Below are 17,772 nucleotides of genomic sequence, written 5' to 3'. Positions count from 1 at the left end.
AAAAGGCACATCAAGGGTTAATTCCTGCAACAATCACAGAGGACTCTGACAACCATTGGTGATAAAGTGTCAATGAGAGCACTTGAAGTGAATGAGAGTGCAGGAGATAACTGAGTGCTGTACTTTGGCTATCTCCGGCACTCCCATTGAAGTCAATAGGATTGCCGACTGTCATGCAGTCCTGCCCATATTCAGCCTGGCTGCAGTCAGGTTGAATGGGGAGTGTGAGGGGCTACACAGTGGCTCAGTGGTTAGCACTGCAGCTTTGCAGTGCTGGCGTCCTGGTGTTCAAATCCTGCCAAGTGCAAAAAACCACCTGCAAGGAGTTTGTATATTCTCCCCGTGTTTGCATAGATTTCCATCCCATATTACAAAAAAGACATACTGATAGGGGAAAAAAAAATGTACATTGTGGTGCTCACAATCTACATAAAAAAAGAATGTGGAGTGTGAGAAAGGTCCTATCACTTTATTTCGTGGGACAACGCCTTTAAGTCACCACTAGAGATGAGCGAGTACTGTTCGGATCAGCCAATCCGAACAGCACGCACGCATTGAAATGACCGTGGCCGGCACGCGGGGGATTAAGCGGCCGGCCGATGTCAAAGCGGAAGTACCAGGTGCTTCCATTCATTTCAATGCATGCGTGCTGTTCGGATCGGCTGATCCGAACAGTACTCGCTCATCTCTAGTCACCACAACTGCCATATTATTATGGTGAATGTCGGAAAGGGATTAAACAAACATTTTGAGTGTTACCTGTGATAGCCTTCAGTATCATATCCATAGCTAGGGTAAAAGTCTAAAACGTGGCTATACACGTTAGATAGAAGTTGGTTGATGGTTGAAAGAAAGATGCCTGCTGAAGAGTCATTACACTTACGCAGCCATATACAGTCAAAAACACAGCTATATACTAACAAAACACACAAGTGCATAGAGACCTAGTATTAGTATAAACTACAAAATATTGATCCTGTTGAATATTTCTATTATTAGTTCCGAAAAATTTTCTGTTACTTACCAGCATTTTTTATCTGGATGTGTTATATAGAGATATCAAATAGTTCCAACAGGTTAGAAACTCTGTCTATAAATATGTTTTACTGTTGCCTATTATACAGTGTCTAAGTACATAGTAAGGAAATATATGACTATTGGTAGGTGCCTAGCCATAAGGGGGTGCAGAGGTAGCAGTCTCTGCTAGGCCCTGGAGACCAAGGGGGCCCAAAGGTCTTATTACCACATACTAAGTTACCAGTATTATACATAGCACATGGTAAATGGTGGCCCCGGTACAGATTTTGCATCAGGCTCCAAGAGCTCCTAGTTACGCCATAATAATGGAAGTGTCTGAAGTATTAGGATTCCAAGTCTAACTGGGATGTACAAACCTCTGTACTTTGACTACATCTATATCTTGGCTTGTGTTCATAAGGCTTTGTGCCACGTATCGGCCTTGTATCATCCCCAGGTTCACATCTTTCCAGCCATCTGCCAGCAATTTAATCTGAGCGGCACAAAGGAAATGATTAGTACAACTGTCAGTAGCCAGCTAGCGTCTCTATTATTCTGCATTTGTACACTTCCCTAACACAATAATCCTATGTATAATGCATCAGTCAAATGTGCTGTCATGACTTCTATCACATTATAATCACAGGGTGAGAATTAATAGGGCACGTAGCCAGATCCTATAAATATTACATGGCAGTGTGCATGTTTGTACAGTGTTACTGTTATTGCTTGTCAAAGACGCACTGACATATACGTATTACTTCTATGTGACCTCCACAATATGTATGTGCGTATTATCACTAAAGAAGAACAAACCTGATTGGCGTCGAGCTGTACAAAGTGGCAAAATGGCAGGTATGGGAGAAGAGGTTGAATAGACCTTAGAAATTGTGGTGGCCATGATGGGACATCACCAAACATGTCAGCTTGCAGGAAATGTTTTGCAAATGCTCGCTTCTGAGTCACCTTCATTTCTTGACTGTGAATTTTTATTGCATCTAATCTAGAACAAAGGATTACTTGTCAGCACATCCACAGGGGCTATTTTCACCGAGTACATTTCCCCCATATGTTAATGAATTAAAAGGGTGACGTACAAGCAGTTCTTTTTTTTTACACTACCCCAGGCATCCCTGGCATTTCCAGTTATCCTGAGAAACCCCTTTAGGTCAAGGTCCCACATAGCGAGCTGCAGCAAAAAAGCGCTGCAAAAAAGTTTGAGGCGGAAATGCATTGCATTTTTTTCAGCGAAAATCCAAAGAATTTTCCTCTGCGGACGTTTTGTCCCTTTTATACCTATATAAAAAATGCCAACGTTTCCTATGCTGCAATTTACAAAAATGCAACGGATTTTAAAGTCACAGCGTTTATGCTGTGGATTCTTTACTGTAATGCTTGGATGGAATTAGCCAAAATTTAACGCATGCAAAGTGGGGCCCTAGCTTAAAAAGAACATGGCCCCTTAGGGTAAGTTCACACTGGGTTTTTTGGACCGGAACCTAAGGTGGAGGCCGCCTCAGGTTCTGGACCAAAAAATGGGTAGCCGTGACTGAATGCCGGTGCACTGTGCCGACATCAGTCGCGCACTCCGCTCCGGATTAGGCCCAATGAATGGGCCTAGTCGGGAGGAGGGAGTGTCTTCAGGCCGAATTACGAGGCGAATCGGCCTAAAGAATGAGCATGTTGCTTCTTTTTTTCCGGGAGCCGGAAAAACAGCTCCCGGAAAGAAGAACTGACCGACTCCCATTGAAATCAATGGGAGCCGTCTTTTTGGTCAGGATTTTGAGGTGGATATGGAGTCAAATGCACTTTGTACTAAAAAAAAGTGTATCCCTTTCACATTAGGTTAATGTCAGCCATACCCACTATTCAGTAGTGATGTCTAACTATTTGATGTGTAGGGGGTGTCCCAATTGTCCCCTGACTAATGATGTTGATGGAATTAAGGACTGATTGTGTTGAATTTACAATCTTTATCCTTTTTTTCTCAGGGGAGATAAACAGATAGGGCCCATTCACATGGAGTAACGTGCTGTGTGACCTGGCATGTATACGCCGTGTGAGATTTTGCGGGCCGTATACGCTCCCATTGATTTCAATGGGAGCATGGATCGTAAACGCAGCTGCTTCCTTATCTTTCCCCTATCATAACACTAATAACGCTAAATTGAGCAAGTATGGTTTATGGGGACATCAGGAGTATAGATGTCAGCCAAACAAGCATGTGCCTAACAAACATTAAAGGTTTACGGCCACAATCAATCAACTAAGACATAAGGGCAAGAGAAAGAATAGAAACAAAAAACTATTGTGTGTAGATGTGAAGAAGCAGGCAGCAATTCTAGATCAAGAACCCATTGTTAATACCTAATATAAGAATCTCTTACTTACACACTCTGGTTGGCCAGAAGAGATATTGGGAAGCTCACAATGTCAGATATCGACATGAAAGGTATAAACTGGGAGAGATCCACAAATATTTGAGGTGTTAGCAGTGGAAACTTCTGAATGACCATTGAAGTCAAGGTCTCCAAACCTCTTTCATCAGGTCGACTCATCTAGACAGATTGGAATAGACAATAGTTTAGGTGCTTGTCTCATAGGCAATGAAGATGATGTATTATTTGAAGATAAGATATTTTGCCACAATATAGCTAACCACTTATAATAGGTTTTACACTTCAGATACTGAGTATCATCAACAAATATATAGATTTACAATTAAGTTTTTGATAGAAGACCTGCTAGGACTACAGTTATACTTTCGAATGTCCCTTACAAAGCTGCTGGAGATATGACTGATCTATGACTTCTGCTGATGTTGCCAATAGAAAGCCCATCTTATCATTTTCAGGATAGTTATAAGAGTTCTGCAGTCGCTGCTCTTCTCTTCATACATTTGGAGTCTGAATGTTCAGAGCATTAAGATGAATCCAAATGAATATGCCACTCAAATCCAATACTAGACCACTGGAAGCCATATTATCATACTTCAGTTTTTCAAAGATATTGTAAGGAGTTGCAACTTTCAACTCCCAGGAAGAAGTATTCCCTGAAAGGCCCTATGAATGGATGAGGTCAGAATTCTGCTAGTAAGCTAATACCAGTTGTCAAACACCATTATAGAGTGTAGAATCTAAAGCACCCCTGATATTTTCACCAGAGTCCACTACAAGTCAGGATGGACTTGGTCGCCTGGGGGCCCAGGTCATGAAAACAAGGAGTGTCAGAAAACAGGTGCAATAGCAAAATAAAGAACAAAACCAGTTACGGTACCTATAGGAGGACAAAGGGAGTAAGAAACTAGCCAAGGTTGTATGAGTAGTGTAAGTAATAGCTAAAATGAGTATTCCAACAAAATACAAGCCAAAGAGTTGAATCCAAGAAGTCAAAGCCAATTCTAAGTCAGAAGTCAATTGGGTAAACCAGGAGATCAGTAGAAAACTAGTTCTTCTCTCAGCCCACTTGCACTAGACAATCACAACCAAAAGACTTAAAAGGGTTGTCCAGGCTAAAATTTTATTTTTTAATTAGATCAAGGGAGGCGAGAAAAACCCGCAAATACCAGTCCCCAGTGATACGCTACCTCCCAGTGCGGTTCAGTCCTGTAGCTCCAATGTTTTCTTCCAGTGAAAGTCCCCAACGTACGTGACCGCTTAGGCCAATCAGTGACCTCAGTGAAGGACATGGGATGTCACTATCTGTAATGTGCCCGGGTCTCTTCCAGAAGCCACTGATTGACCTCAGCAGTCACTTGACTGCTTGAGGCCAATCAATGACTTCAGAGGAAAGGACATGGGAAGAGATAGCCAAGCAGCAGGACAGGACCGCGCTGGAAGGACACCGGAGCACTTGGGACAGGTGAGTACATTTTTTTTCTTATTTTTTCATCTCCCTCAGCCTAATTAAAAAAATAAAATTTAAGCCTGGCCAACCCCTTTAAGTTCTTCAGGGTTTAAATACCCCACCTATACTTAATTGAATGATGAGGCAGGTCTCTGTTTGGGTCCGTGCCTTGAAATTTTGATAGGCTTTGCCAACCCAGGTAAAGTTGTTTAATTGATAGTCATAGAAACATTAAAGTGGCAACTTCAAACAAGAGCTAGTATACTTAATTTTCCGTCAGATATCCAAGATGAAAGTTAACAAATACACAAACGTACTAGGAGTGTTCTTCATGCTCTTAAGCCAGTTTATCTTATGATGTACTCTGTAAGTCTAGGTGTAGCTGAAATATTAACTATATAATATGACAAAAAATCTGTTTGCCAATAAATGACACTGCCATAGGTTATAGGTTTCCAAACTCCCTTTATCCTGCCATCCACAGTGTACAGTACATTTGTGCTACTCACTCACCTGAATTCTTGGCCATGATCGATGCATCAATGAGATAAATCGCTCGACTGCATCATTTTCTGCCGATAAGAGAACCTTTTGGAAACCTTCTCGAGGCATTTGAAGATATTCCTGGCATAAAAATGTGCCATGCATTAATATCCAAACGGTGGAACCAGAAGCAGATTGATGTGAACAAACATAATAAAATATAACCACTTGACCACTTTTGGAACCATTTATTCTTATATGTTCATCTTCCTGCTGTCCAACAGATCAAATATATTTTAAGGTATTTCTCCAAAGGACAGCTGGAAAATGCCCCCATTGATCTGCCAGTTTATAGTAGATGGCAAATATCTAACATTATAACTGAATACTGTACCAACTGAATTGCCTGGGGCCTTTATTGTACCTCTGTATTACTACATGCTAACCCCATGGACTTCTTTAAGAGAGTATTCTAGACATGACCTGTGCAGAGGTCATTGTCCAGACAGTAGAGCAGATAAAATGTAAAATCACCTACTGAGACTGGTGTCTTCTGTGTCTTATCTACATATATAATAGAGGATCTGTGATCATCTGTGTGCTGATAATATTATTTGGCTCAGTAACCATGATCTTTAGGATTTGTTTTAACTATAGCGTTACCAAAAATTAATTGATATGTTTAACATAAAACTTGATTTCACAATATTTTCTGCTGACACATTTCCAGTCTATACGCACAATACCTGGAGGAGAATTTCAAATGCAGTGGCATTTTCCTCCTTCTGGATAAGGTCCCATAGTACAGGCTGTCAGACAAAAATAAATACATTAAATGAAATAGATACATGAAAAAATACCAAAAACTTAATTCACACTGACCGTAAACCTAGACCACCTACAAAAAAGTGGTTACACACGGAAACCTGTAGATCTCATTGACTGTAATAGGGTCCGCTGGGTTTCTGCTCTGTTTTTGCCCAAAGCGAGTGAAAAATGCAGAGAAAAAAGCGCTACTTGCAGCACTTTCCTCTCCACATTTTTCAATTGGAATGGGGAACAAAATCCCCCTACGGTCTTCAGGTGCAGGTGTGAACTTAGCCTTAGGCTAGTTGCAGACGATCATGTGTATTTTGTGGTCCGCAAACTAGTAATCAGAGTTCCTTTTTAACGAACAGTGTGTCATCAGTGAGTCTTCAGCATCAATGCTGTATGTCCGCAAATACGGACAGTGTGTCATCAGTGTGTGATCCGAGTTTGTGAAGACATGAGACATCTAATGATGTCCCTATCTTATCCACAAATACGGACGGCACTCTGATGTCAAACGAAGTACAGTGCGCCGTCTTGGGTTTTTAGTCTTCCATGGGCTTCTATGGGGGACTCCGTTATGCAAACACTGAACAGAATAGAACCTGTTCTATTGGAATTCACAATCGTGTGCATTGGCCAATAGAAATGAATGGGTTAGTGTAATATCCGGGAAAAACACAGAAAGCACACTGATCTCGCCCAGGGTCGTCACAAGGGACTTTATAGACAGCAGAATAACTCTCCATTTGGAGTCCTCTTGAGCAACTTTGCTTTAAATATGGTCATACACAGTACATGCATTCTGGCCAAACCCAATTTTTGTCACGGCCCGTCAACTAAGTAATGCGTATTGGGGTATCCAATGTCACTTATGGTGGCTTATTTCACTTTCCTAATAGGAATATGCTAGAAACATGGACACATGAACTAGACACATGAACACATACAGCAAATGTAAAAAGATAACTCACACTAAAGCAGCTAAGGAGATCTTCTTTGTCAGAGCCACTGTTCTCTCTTTCTAGATACAATTGGACGGTCTGCAGGATACTGACTGTGGAGTTCATCTTGAAAGAAGTCCAGAAAGAGCTATTATCCAGCAGGCTAGAGAGGAGAATGGCCTCTCCAAGTCTATCCCTTGTTTCCTTACCTATCTGCTCCGAGTCTGAGAGAGAGAAGAGAAAATCCAGGACCTTAAGTAGATACTGTACATTTGAAGCCCAGCCGGAGGATTCACTGTCACACTGGGAGAGCTGAGAAATCAGGCCTATGATGTAAGTGATAGGATTTTTACATAATTGTGAGGAATTAAAGCTTGAGGACAGTGGGAGAACATCTGCAAGTCTCTGAAGGAAGCATTTGTCATCCAATGAAATATTTTTCCAACATTGATCCACTATCCAAGGGTGAGCAGATTTCAGGGCAAAATACAGAGAGGCGTTCCTGCACACAAGATCTGTAAAATCTTGAATATTTATCTCCTTACATTCTTCCACTAAAGTAACATTGCTGAACATGTTGCTGTCCCATGTCTTGAAATTGCACATATATCTAGTTCTGTTTGTTCTTAGCATCTGTCTATTACAAAGCCTTGACACCCATGCTCTACTGTCTTCTGACAGACCAGATAAGGAGTCATTACTGCACAGTTTCTCCATCATAATTGTTTTATTCTCAAACAGACATGTTTTCAGAGACTTGGGGTTCATGGCTACTCCCTGCCAAATATCTGAACACCGGATGTTGTTCCTCAGTTCTCTGATTGCCTCGGAGCCATTGTACACAGTAGTACATAGGTCTGCCATTAATGTGGATTCTTCATTGTGTATAGGGAATGATGTGTTTTTGCAAACAGTGACATTAAATTCAAGTGGGAAATATTCCCTGCACACCCATACCCAAAAAGAGTCTTCTTCCATGGATGCTAGGTACCAAGCGGCATCAGAGCAGGCGGCCTGGAGATCATATGATGTGTCTACAGAGTATCCTGTGGCATTATATACATTACAATACAGAAACACTGTAAAGTTAGAGACACCTGGCAACCCTGGAATTGTGTCATTGCATACGGCCTCCAATACTTCAGTATATGATTGTGGCTCTTCCCAAAAATCTGTATGTGACCTCTTTGTAAAGTTATGTGCTGTAGGCAAAGTGTTCCTGGCAGGCTTATTGCATGTCAGGATAGGAGGAGTAGATGGGAAACCAGCAGATGTAAATCCAAGAGACTGGGTATTCCAAGTAATATTGTGCTTTATGCCCCTATGTATAAAAGAAAAACAGGTAATTATATTTTTTCTTAATTAAAGCTCTCAAATACCTACTAAAATGGAACAGGCTTACATAAAAGGGATACAAATATATATAATCATAAACATAACAGCAGGGTTTCTAAGTGATCTTAACCCCCCACGTTGCAGAGATGCAGCTTTTTTGCTGCAGATTTTGTTTGAGCCAAAGTCAGAAGTGGATTGAGCAGAAGAGAGAAGTACAATTATTTTTTATAGATTTCCCATTCCTTTTGTAGTCATTATTGGTTTTGGGTCAAACAACCGCAACAAAATCTGAAACAAAAAAAAGCTGAGTTTCTGCATCATGGGGTCTTAGCCTAATAGTCTTTTATGTTCCATATATAAATTCAGATGAATTTATTCCTCACATTACAGGGGTTGTTGTAGATCCTCATCGCAAGGTCAGGGTTGAGAATGGTTACAAATATCATCTCTAGCTCTGGAGGTCTTCTCCTTTCCTATATTACACAGACAAGCTACTAAGTTGAGCAATGTGTAGTGTTTCCCAAAGTATATGGGCCCCAAGGTCACAGAAGGGGGACACTTGGTGATAAGCACATTGTTAAGACGGAGGCTCTTAAAACAAGTAGGAGTTGTCCAAAGCAGAGAACCCCTTTAACCACTTCAGTACTGGGCCAATTTGTGGTCCTGGACCAGACACATTTTAGGTTTATTTTGTATGTGCGGTTTTGAGGGCTGTAACATTTTTCCCGTATATCTCAGTCAACTAATTTTTGTGTCTTTTTTCGGGGACACATAGGGCTTTATTTTTATGTTATCTTTATTTTCGAATGTGTTTTAATTTTTTTTATATCTGGGAAAATCTAAACATAATAGGAGGGAAATTGTGTCTGGTTTTCAATTTTTTTTTTTTTAAATTTAATAACACAAAGTGTCACTGAAAAACTTTATAATATAGTTTTTCCTCTATGTTACGGTAATTTTTACTTTGTATGGTGTCGTCAGGGGTGGGGCTATAACCTTTAATAACGGCGTTTTATTAGCGTATTATTTATTTATTTTTTATTATTATTTTATTTACATTTTTTTTAAACTTTTTTATTATATTTTTATTTTATTTTATTTTTTTCAGATTGTGTCCCCATAAGGTGATAAGAGACCTTTGGGGACATCTGATCACTTATTTTTTTGTACTGGAGGCTGATTTCTCCTATAACTGGGGCTGGTACATTTAACCTCAGATACAGGAGGAATCCAGCCTCCTGCACACTGTATATACAGCTTACTGAGCTGATCTGGGGTCCTGTAGGACCCAGCAGCTCTGGTAAGACTCTGCTCCCGGCGGATCACGTGTCCGCCGGGTCAGAGGGCAGCTGAATTATGGCAGCGTCCATAGCTGTGTATACAGTGCTCATTGAGCGCTGTATACACAGCAATCGAGAAGGCAGGGGAGGTAATAAATCTGCCCTGTCTTCTCTCTGGGAGCTCCGGCTGAAGTTACAGCCAGCTCCTAGTGAAAGCAGCTACACGATCTCTGTGCAGCTGCTTTGTTCTGACTGGATGTACAGGTACGTCCTGTCAGAACAAGGCAACCACTTCCCGGACGTATATAGTCTATGGGTGGTCCGGAAGTGGTTAAAAGACATGGAACATCATACATAGACTTTTGTACCTTAGCAATATATGCTTTGAAATACGTTTATATGTGAATTGCACATTTATTTTTTTCTGAGAAAAGTCTGAAAAACAAATATATATCATTATATACTCCTCTGCCTGAACCGTCTGACCAAGATGATATTGATGACATAATTATGGACCGCCTGTTTGACTTATTGTATATTTGGGGGTCCGGTTATACATATTATTTTTTTTCTTTCGAATTACGTCTGTATGGGTATTTTTTAATATATATATATTGAGAGAGTTTTGTCAGGTTTTTGTAAATTAATATAGTTTTGTCCTGTTGTAGGGTTTTGGTACCATAATTCTACCTGGCATTGGTGGTATGATATATATTTTACAGTTGTACTGATAAAAGTTACATTTTCTTTTTACACATCAGTGTTCTGTTCTTTAGAGTAACAGTTGCCTTATTTTTGGCAGTGATCTGTAAGCCTACATAAGTACATAAGCTTTATTCTCCTCTCTAACAAGGCTTTCTTCACACGCACTGTTAGGTTTTTACAATAAAAGCTTTGGATATTTTTCTTTATTTTGGATTGAACCTTTTGGGGGTGTGAAGGTTCCTCACCACCTTATCAAACAGAGAAAGATAAGTACACAGCATTGTCATTTATCATTGACGAGTCATATCTGCCATATGGAGAACACTGAAGAACACTATAAAAAATCTGTGAAATGTTGTCTATCAAACTTACCACAAGAGTAACTGTTGCAGGTTACCTGTGAAATAGAGAAAACATTGACTGTAAGCTTCTGAGCTCGATAAACAGCAATAGCAGTATTTTTGATGCTCAGCTTCCTATTGACTTACCCACTGAGCATCTTCCATTCTGATCAGCATGAGGTATTCCAATGACTGAAGACACCCTGTGCATCAGTGTCCCGGCCATGCGGGAAACTTTCCTATTCAGGTTGTCATATACAGACCTCTCCATCCTTTTCATAACACTGTAGCGCAGGTCTTCTAATACATCCCAAACAGCATCCTCCGCAGCTCTATCTGAGTCAGCAGCTTTGTTTCCTTTTTCCTTTTCCCTGGACCGATATAATATTTCTAAGACATTTTGTACGTCTTCTTGTGTTGGCCCAGGACTTGGTCTACTGGAGTTCGAATGTTTGTTTTTTAAGGATTCAGCCAACATGCTAAAAGGCCTATAATTTCCATGTGTAACCGAGCTTCCCGACTGTACATTTACTACTGGTCTCCAGTTATTGGCCTCATATGGTAGCAGGAGCCTAACAAACTGATTTGGGAGAAAACCACAGTTCTGGTAACCCATAAGGGAGCATAAAACTCCTCTAAGTGTCGTACTGGTCTGAGTTAAGGTACCACTTAGAAAGGCTTGAAACAGCGTATCTAGCAGCCCGCTGAGAATTTCCCAGTTCTGTCCCAAAAGTTGAATAGCATCTTGGCTGCTACTTATTGACTTAAAGATGCTCTGTATGAAGCTTAGCAGAACGTTCCAATTCTGACTTCCTCTTAGAGAGACAAGAAAATCCTGAAGCTTTATGAGAGGTAGTGCAGAAGACCTCTCTGCTGGAATCTGGAGAAACTGGTTGACGAGATTGTCCCATCGTTCAGCTTCTCGCTCATGGGGTTCTTGATTCTGCAAATATGCTGAAATATTGTGCAAAAATTCAGACAGGCGGTTTTGTTTTACTTTGTTTTTTGGAGAAATAAATAATGATGGGGCTTGGTCCGGTGTAGTCCATAGTGATCCAAACTTAAGTGTCATTTTATCCAGTATAGTTTGTATATCGGCAGCATTTAGTTTTGCCTTGACATTTGACACAACAGAAGGAGGAGGCCTCAATTTCAACTTCCAGATAGAAAGGATCTTTTCAAAATTATTTCGTTCTAATACTTCACTCTCTGTATTAGTCAAAAACACAAATATCATCTACATTATAAAGAGAAATATATATGCCCCAGACCTATGCAATAGTGTTCTTATATACATTGCAAGATTTTTCCATGGTTCATGCTTACACCACAGCCAAGGTGTGAATTCAGCCATATACGATACTATAGCAGTGACCACTTTTCTAAGCATTAGTTAAATTCTAGGTGTGAGCAGGATGGCACAGAGTATATAAGCCAGCACTATATGAATTCTGCTTCTGCTCGTCTTCTGCTTTTCTCAATAATGCAAAAATCATGTTTTTTTAAAAAAAACAAAACAAACAAAAAAAAACCCAAACCCTGTTCAATACTTTTTTTTCTCAAAAGCTTGGCTTGCTAAAAAAAATATCAAACCACTGGTCCACGAGGGATGTCCTGAATGGTTAGGTAATATCTCAAAAAACGTCATACTTTGTTAAGTGCTATGCTTTTGTAAGATAAAGTATATGTTTTTGCTTGTTTGATGAATTTGAAAATCAATAAAAATCTGTTAAAAAAACCCATACATGATCAGTGATGGCACAAGGCGCCACTTAAGTCACTAGGTCACCACTATCAATGGTTTTCGCTGTAGTCAGCTGTATCAAAAAGTAATTGCGGGAGCAGCAGAGAATTGGTAAAGTGAGTATTATCCTTGGTTCACATCTGCGTTTGGGGAGTCTGCTTAGGGACCCCCCGAATGGACTACCAAATGTATTTGCAAGTAGTGTACAGTAAAAGCACAGGACCCCATAGACTATAACGGGGTCCGTGTGCTTGCTGCGTGCTGCCCACATAAGTCATGCAGACAGGAAAGTAGATTGTGAAATACTTTCCTGTCCGCATGGTCCCTGCAGAGATCTCGCAGCAAGCACACGGACCCCATTATAGTCTAGGGGGTCCGTGTGCTTTCACTGCACACTGCTTGCAAATGCGTTCGGTAATCTGTTCGGGGGGTCCACATGCGGACTACATCGAACGGATTACTGATGCAGATGTGAACGAGGGCTTACTCGATTTATTATTTTACTGGCATTCTAAGAAAACCACTTAAAATTTTATTTAAATGAAATTTAATATTAATAAAATATATTAAAATAATAAATTTAATAAAGTATAAATTTAAAAAACAAAACAATTGACCTGCTATCATCAATGTAATGTGCTATGTATGGAAAACATTATAAATGCAACTATTTATTGATGTTCAATGATGATGATCTGAAAATTAACAGTATACTGCTATGCAAAATGGTCACACTATTTGCTTTCTTAGATTTTTTATGACTATATAACATCCAACAAGCTCACACTCAAATTATACACTATTAAATATGATGACTACATTCTTTGTGAAAAGCAAGTTACTATTACTACTGTCCAGTCCCAGCTAACAGCAATTACCGATAGTAATATAATCTAGTTTTTGTCCCTGATATAAAATATATCTGTATAAACATATATAAAGAGTAACTCCTACTAGGCGTTTCTCCATTGCTTTGTTTTCAAGGTCCATCATAGCAGAGGATCTCAGCAGAGGTGGATAACGATATCTAATTTTATGTATTTGCTTTTGTATTTGGTTATTCCTTGATTTTGAGTAAAAATAGATTTGTTTGTATTTAACTTTAATAAAATTATCCACCTTTACAAAATGAATGGTCTATTTTTAAAGGAGTTTTCCCATCAATTTGTTTCACCACTCTGCCTGCAGTCTCCTCTTCTCACTTCCTGTATTTCTCCCCCTGCCCCACTCCTGCTGAACAGGATACTGCAGTATCACAAAACTTCTGCAGGTCAGATAATATGCAGATGCTTGTATATAACAGACTCAGTGTTATCTGTGTGTTTACATAGAGAGATAAAAGACTCTGCTTTATCAGCAAACTGCAATTAGCTGAACAGATTGTCCTGTAGGCAAGAGCAGTGAGTGACGTCACTTGTCTGATAGGTCCATGGTTATAGCAACGCTATGTAAACAATGGGAGGAATAATTTCACATAGCAGGCAAACAAAGCAACATTTCTAAAGCAATATATTTAGGAAAAGTCTTCAATTTACATAAGTTACCAATATGGGTAGGATCATTGAGATGGGACAACCCCTTTAAGAAAGGCCATCAATTTTAGATTGGTGGGGTATGTCTGCTAACTCGCTGGACTTCCATTCAAGTCTATATGACAGCCCTGAAATATTGATAACTTACACTACAAAAAGTATGGCAAGTAATAAAAAGAGGGGAAAGAAAGAAAGAAAGAAAGAAAGAAAGAAAGAAAGAAAGAAAGAAAGAAAGAAAGAAAGAAAGAAAGAAAAGAAAAGAAAAGTACGGCTAGTGAGCAACAGAGCAATGCCATGTCAAAAAATGACAGCAGCTGCATATGCCAGAAAATAGCTGGCTTGCTGGGTGTCAGTCGGACCCCAGTTGATCTAAAATTGATGGCCTATTTTAAGGCTAGGTGGTGAGATAGAATGAAATCCACTGTTTTTACCTTCCTAGATACAGAAATAGAACAGTGACAAAGAAATAAAAAGAAAAGTCACTATTCACTACCATATAACCATGCCATATCACTTTTTCTGTCACTGAATGTCAGTGTGATAATCGGTGGTGTAACTATAGTCTCGTGGGCCCGATGCAATCTTATGCCTGGGACCCCCTACCTCATCCCTACAGCGAATTCTTGACAGTAATGGTTACATGTGCTAAGGGTCTCCTTGGCTTATGGGCCAAGTGGAAGCTGCAATCTCAATACTGATGCCAGTGCTTATGGGCCCCCTAAAGCTCCTGGGCCCCAGTGTGACTGCACCCTCTGCACCCCCTCAAGTTACACCCCTGGTAATAATCCATCATGAATTTCCAAATATAAGAGATAATCTCTTATTAACAATCATACATCTGAATCCATTCATTATAACACGATCAATCGCCTGATCAATAGTTTTTCTTTTTCTCAAAACATCACACGTAGCACTAAATAATAGTCAGAGACGTATTATATTTTACCTTGGCTTTTAAGTGGCAGCAACATCAGCACCATCCACAGAAAGAATAATTGTGTAGCCATATCCAGCGTTCACTACCAGAAGTCCAATGTAGGAAAGAAGAGAAAGATTTCATATGTGACATAGAGGTTCATAACTCCCAGCTTTGGATTATTACAAACCAAGGGTCATCTTCAATGTAATATGCACATTTAGAAACTGGATCTGTAATGTGACATGAAGGATCTGTCATCTGAGCATCAAGGACAAGTAACTTTCCTAACCTATGCAGTTTCTGGAGTTACAACCATTATTTACACTCAGTCCTCAGGTTACACTTTCCACTAACTAGACATGTGAAACACAAGACAGGGAAAGTGTGCACTTGGTACAATAAATATTGTAGAGTAAAACCTGTACATCCGAATAATTATTAGAAATGTGTGTCTGTAAGGCTCTATTCACATCGGTGTTGTATATTCCATCATACAAGGAGCCATATATTATAACAAAGAGCTGAATCCATTGCAGTCTACAGCACCCAACAGACTGCATTGACTTATAGTTCAGACTGTTGGGTTTTGTCATGGTGTCTGTCATTTTACCTCCAACGCAGATCTGAACCAAGCACAACAAATGACAAAAGGGGTTCTCTGGGACTATAATAATAAAGCTGAACTGACCAGTATTAGAAGACCTCTAACCTTCTACAGTACCATATGTTTCAGCAGAGCATGTATTGGAGGAGAAGTGTTTGTGTCATCCATGGAAGGTAAGAACTTCCTATTCAGTTTCATAAATTTAGCCTGGCGGCAACAGATCAAAACATAGTGGATGTGTGGTCCAGGTTTTCTTTTATCTTAATGTTGCAATAACAGACACATCCAATAGGGTAAAAAAAAAAAATTTTTTGTCATTTCATACAAGTTTAGCAGGGGACAGTATATTAAAACAGAACACCGTATAGTTATATTTAGGATGTCCTAGAACCATTACATATAAAGATTTTAACAAGGGATCGCTTTTCTAATGAATCTTCAATTATAACAACAAAATGTTAACAAAGCTTTTCATTTGCTTGCAAACTAAATAAAGTTTGCCCATATTAAAATAACATTTTATAATGATCTGTATATTCAACTCTTCACGGCTGCTGGTATAGAGATGAGTGAGCTGGACATATTCCGTTCTGACATTTACATAATGGAATTCAGGGTCGGTAATCCTATATAAAGGTCAACTATATTATTTATGACAAAGATAAATACATATGATAGATAGTTAGATAGATAGATAGATAGATAGATGATAGATAGATATGAGATAGTAAGATAGATAGTAGATAGATGATAGATAGATAGATAGATAGATAGATAGATAGATAGATAGATAGATAGTATATACATATGAGATAGATAGTATATACATATGAGATAGATACATAGATAGATAGATAGATAGATAGATAGATAGATAGATAGATAGTATATAGATATGAGATAGTTAGATAGATAGTAGATGATAGATAGATAGATAGATGATAGATAGTATATACATATGAGATAGATAGATAGATAGATAGATAGATATCATATATGATAGATAGATACATATAGTATATGATTGATTGATAGATAAATAGATATATAGATAGTAGATAGATAGTATATACATATGAGATAGATAGTATATACATATGAGATAGATAGATAGATGATAGATAGATAGATAGATAGATAGATAGATAGATAAATAGATAGCTGTCACATTAGACATGTTTCTTTATATTAAATCATAATCTACATCTAATTACATGACATAATGGAAACAATTGAAATGTATTTTGCGCAGTTTTTGTAAAGGAGGTTTTACAAGCAGCAAATATTTACAATCAGTTACTTATTTAAGAAATATTTTACATAATTGCATAAAAAAAAGTTTTTATTTGCATGGAAGTAAGGGCTACTCACCTCTATAGTAATTCTCCTTTTATAGTCTTGTTTATATACAGACCCAGTTATGTCCTTACTCCTACTAGTAATAGCAGAAACAAATTCTGAGTATTTTCTTGTAGTAGAAACTCAATGTGGATTGACTGACTTGTCGCTCTGTCTCTCACTCAGCTCCTTCTGCTCAGGTTACCTATGTTCAGTACCACTTGATGGCAGAAGCTCCAGCCAACTGACCATGTCATAGAGAAGAGTCCAGGAATATGTCAGGGCAGGGAGGGGCAGAGTTCAGAACTTGTCAGTCATACACTCACCTGTCCTGAGAGTCACCTGTCTTCTCTGGCCCCTCACTATGTCTTTCTTGCATTATTTATACATGAATAAGTCATTCCAAACACAAATGTTCTACATTTCCCTAGAGGAAATTCAACTACTTAAAGCAAACAGAAATAATGTTTGGTGACTTACAACAAGGGCCAGTAAGACTATGTTAAAATTTGAATGCGTTTTTATTAGTGTAAGTGCTGAGATACAGTGAAGGAATCCGGATGCTATACAGGGGACCCCCTACTTGTTAGATTTTTATGGCCTGAGGATAGGTCATACAAAATTATTCACTGAAAAGCGGAGGAGACCATCCGCTCATAGAACAACTAAAATATAACTTTTATTAAGCTCATTAAAAGTATAGAGCATGAATATTACACACCATGCTCAGTGTATCTGACTTGTGAGATAAATAAAAGGGATAGGGTAAATTGATTCACTCCACTTGGGAAAACCCTCACTCCCTAAGTAACCTCAGAGGGGGGGGGGGTTGGATCCTTGAGCCTCCGATAGGTGTTTTTTATGTGACAAGCAG

General features: G+C 39.0%; 1 protein-coding gene across 1 annotated transcript in view; it reads right to left on the bottom strand.

Moving 5' to 3' along the window:
* Positions 1–15,044, bottom strand: part of STRC (stereocilin) — a 49,794-nt gene extending 34,750 nt beyond the window's left edge. The window contains exons 1-9 of the mRNA XM_075275816.1: positions 14,984–15,044; positions 10,909–11,970; positions 10,793–10,817; positions 7,131–8,421; positions 6,093–6,155; positions 5,377–5,487; positions 3,409–3,575; positions 1,834–2,020; positions 1,395–1,510 (exon numbers count right to left, since the gene is read on the bottom strand). Of these exons, the coding sequence (XP_075131917.1) occupies positions 1,395–1,510; positions 1,834–2,020; positions 3,409–3,575; positions 5,377–5,487; positions 6,093–6,155; positions 7,131–8,421; positions 10,793–10,817; positions 10,909–11,970; positions 14,984–15,044 (3,083 nt within the window). The remainder of the gene's footprint in view (positions 1–1,394; positions 1,511–1,833; positions 2,021–3,408; positions 3,576–5,376; positions 5,488–6,092; positions 6,156–7,130; positions 8,422–10,792; positions 10,818–10,908; positions 11,971–14,983) is intronic.
* Between the last annotated feature and the right edge of the window lie 2,728 nt (positions 15,045–17,772).

Source organism: Leptodactylus fuscus, chromosome 5 (assembly GCF_031893055.1).
Source record: "Leptodactylus fuscus isolate aLepFus1 chromosome 5, aLepFus1.hap2, whole genome shotgun sequence".
Taxonomy (NCBI): domain Eukaryota; kingdom Metazoa; phylum Chordata; class Amphibia; order Anura; family Leptodactylidae; genus Leptodactylus; species Leptodactylus fuscus.
The sequence above is the reverse complement of the archived record's forward strand: the minus strand, read 5'-3'. Positions and strand labels throughout refer to the sequence as shown.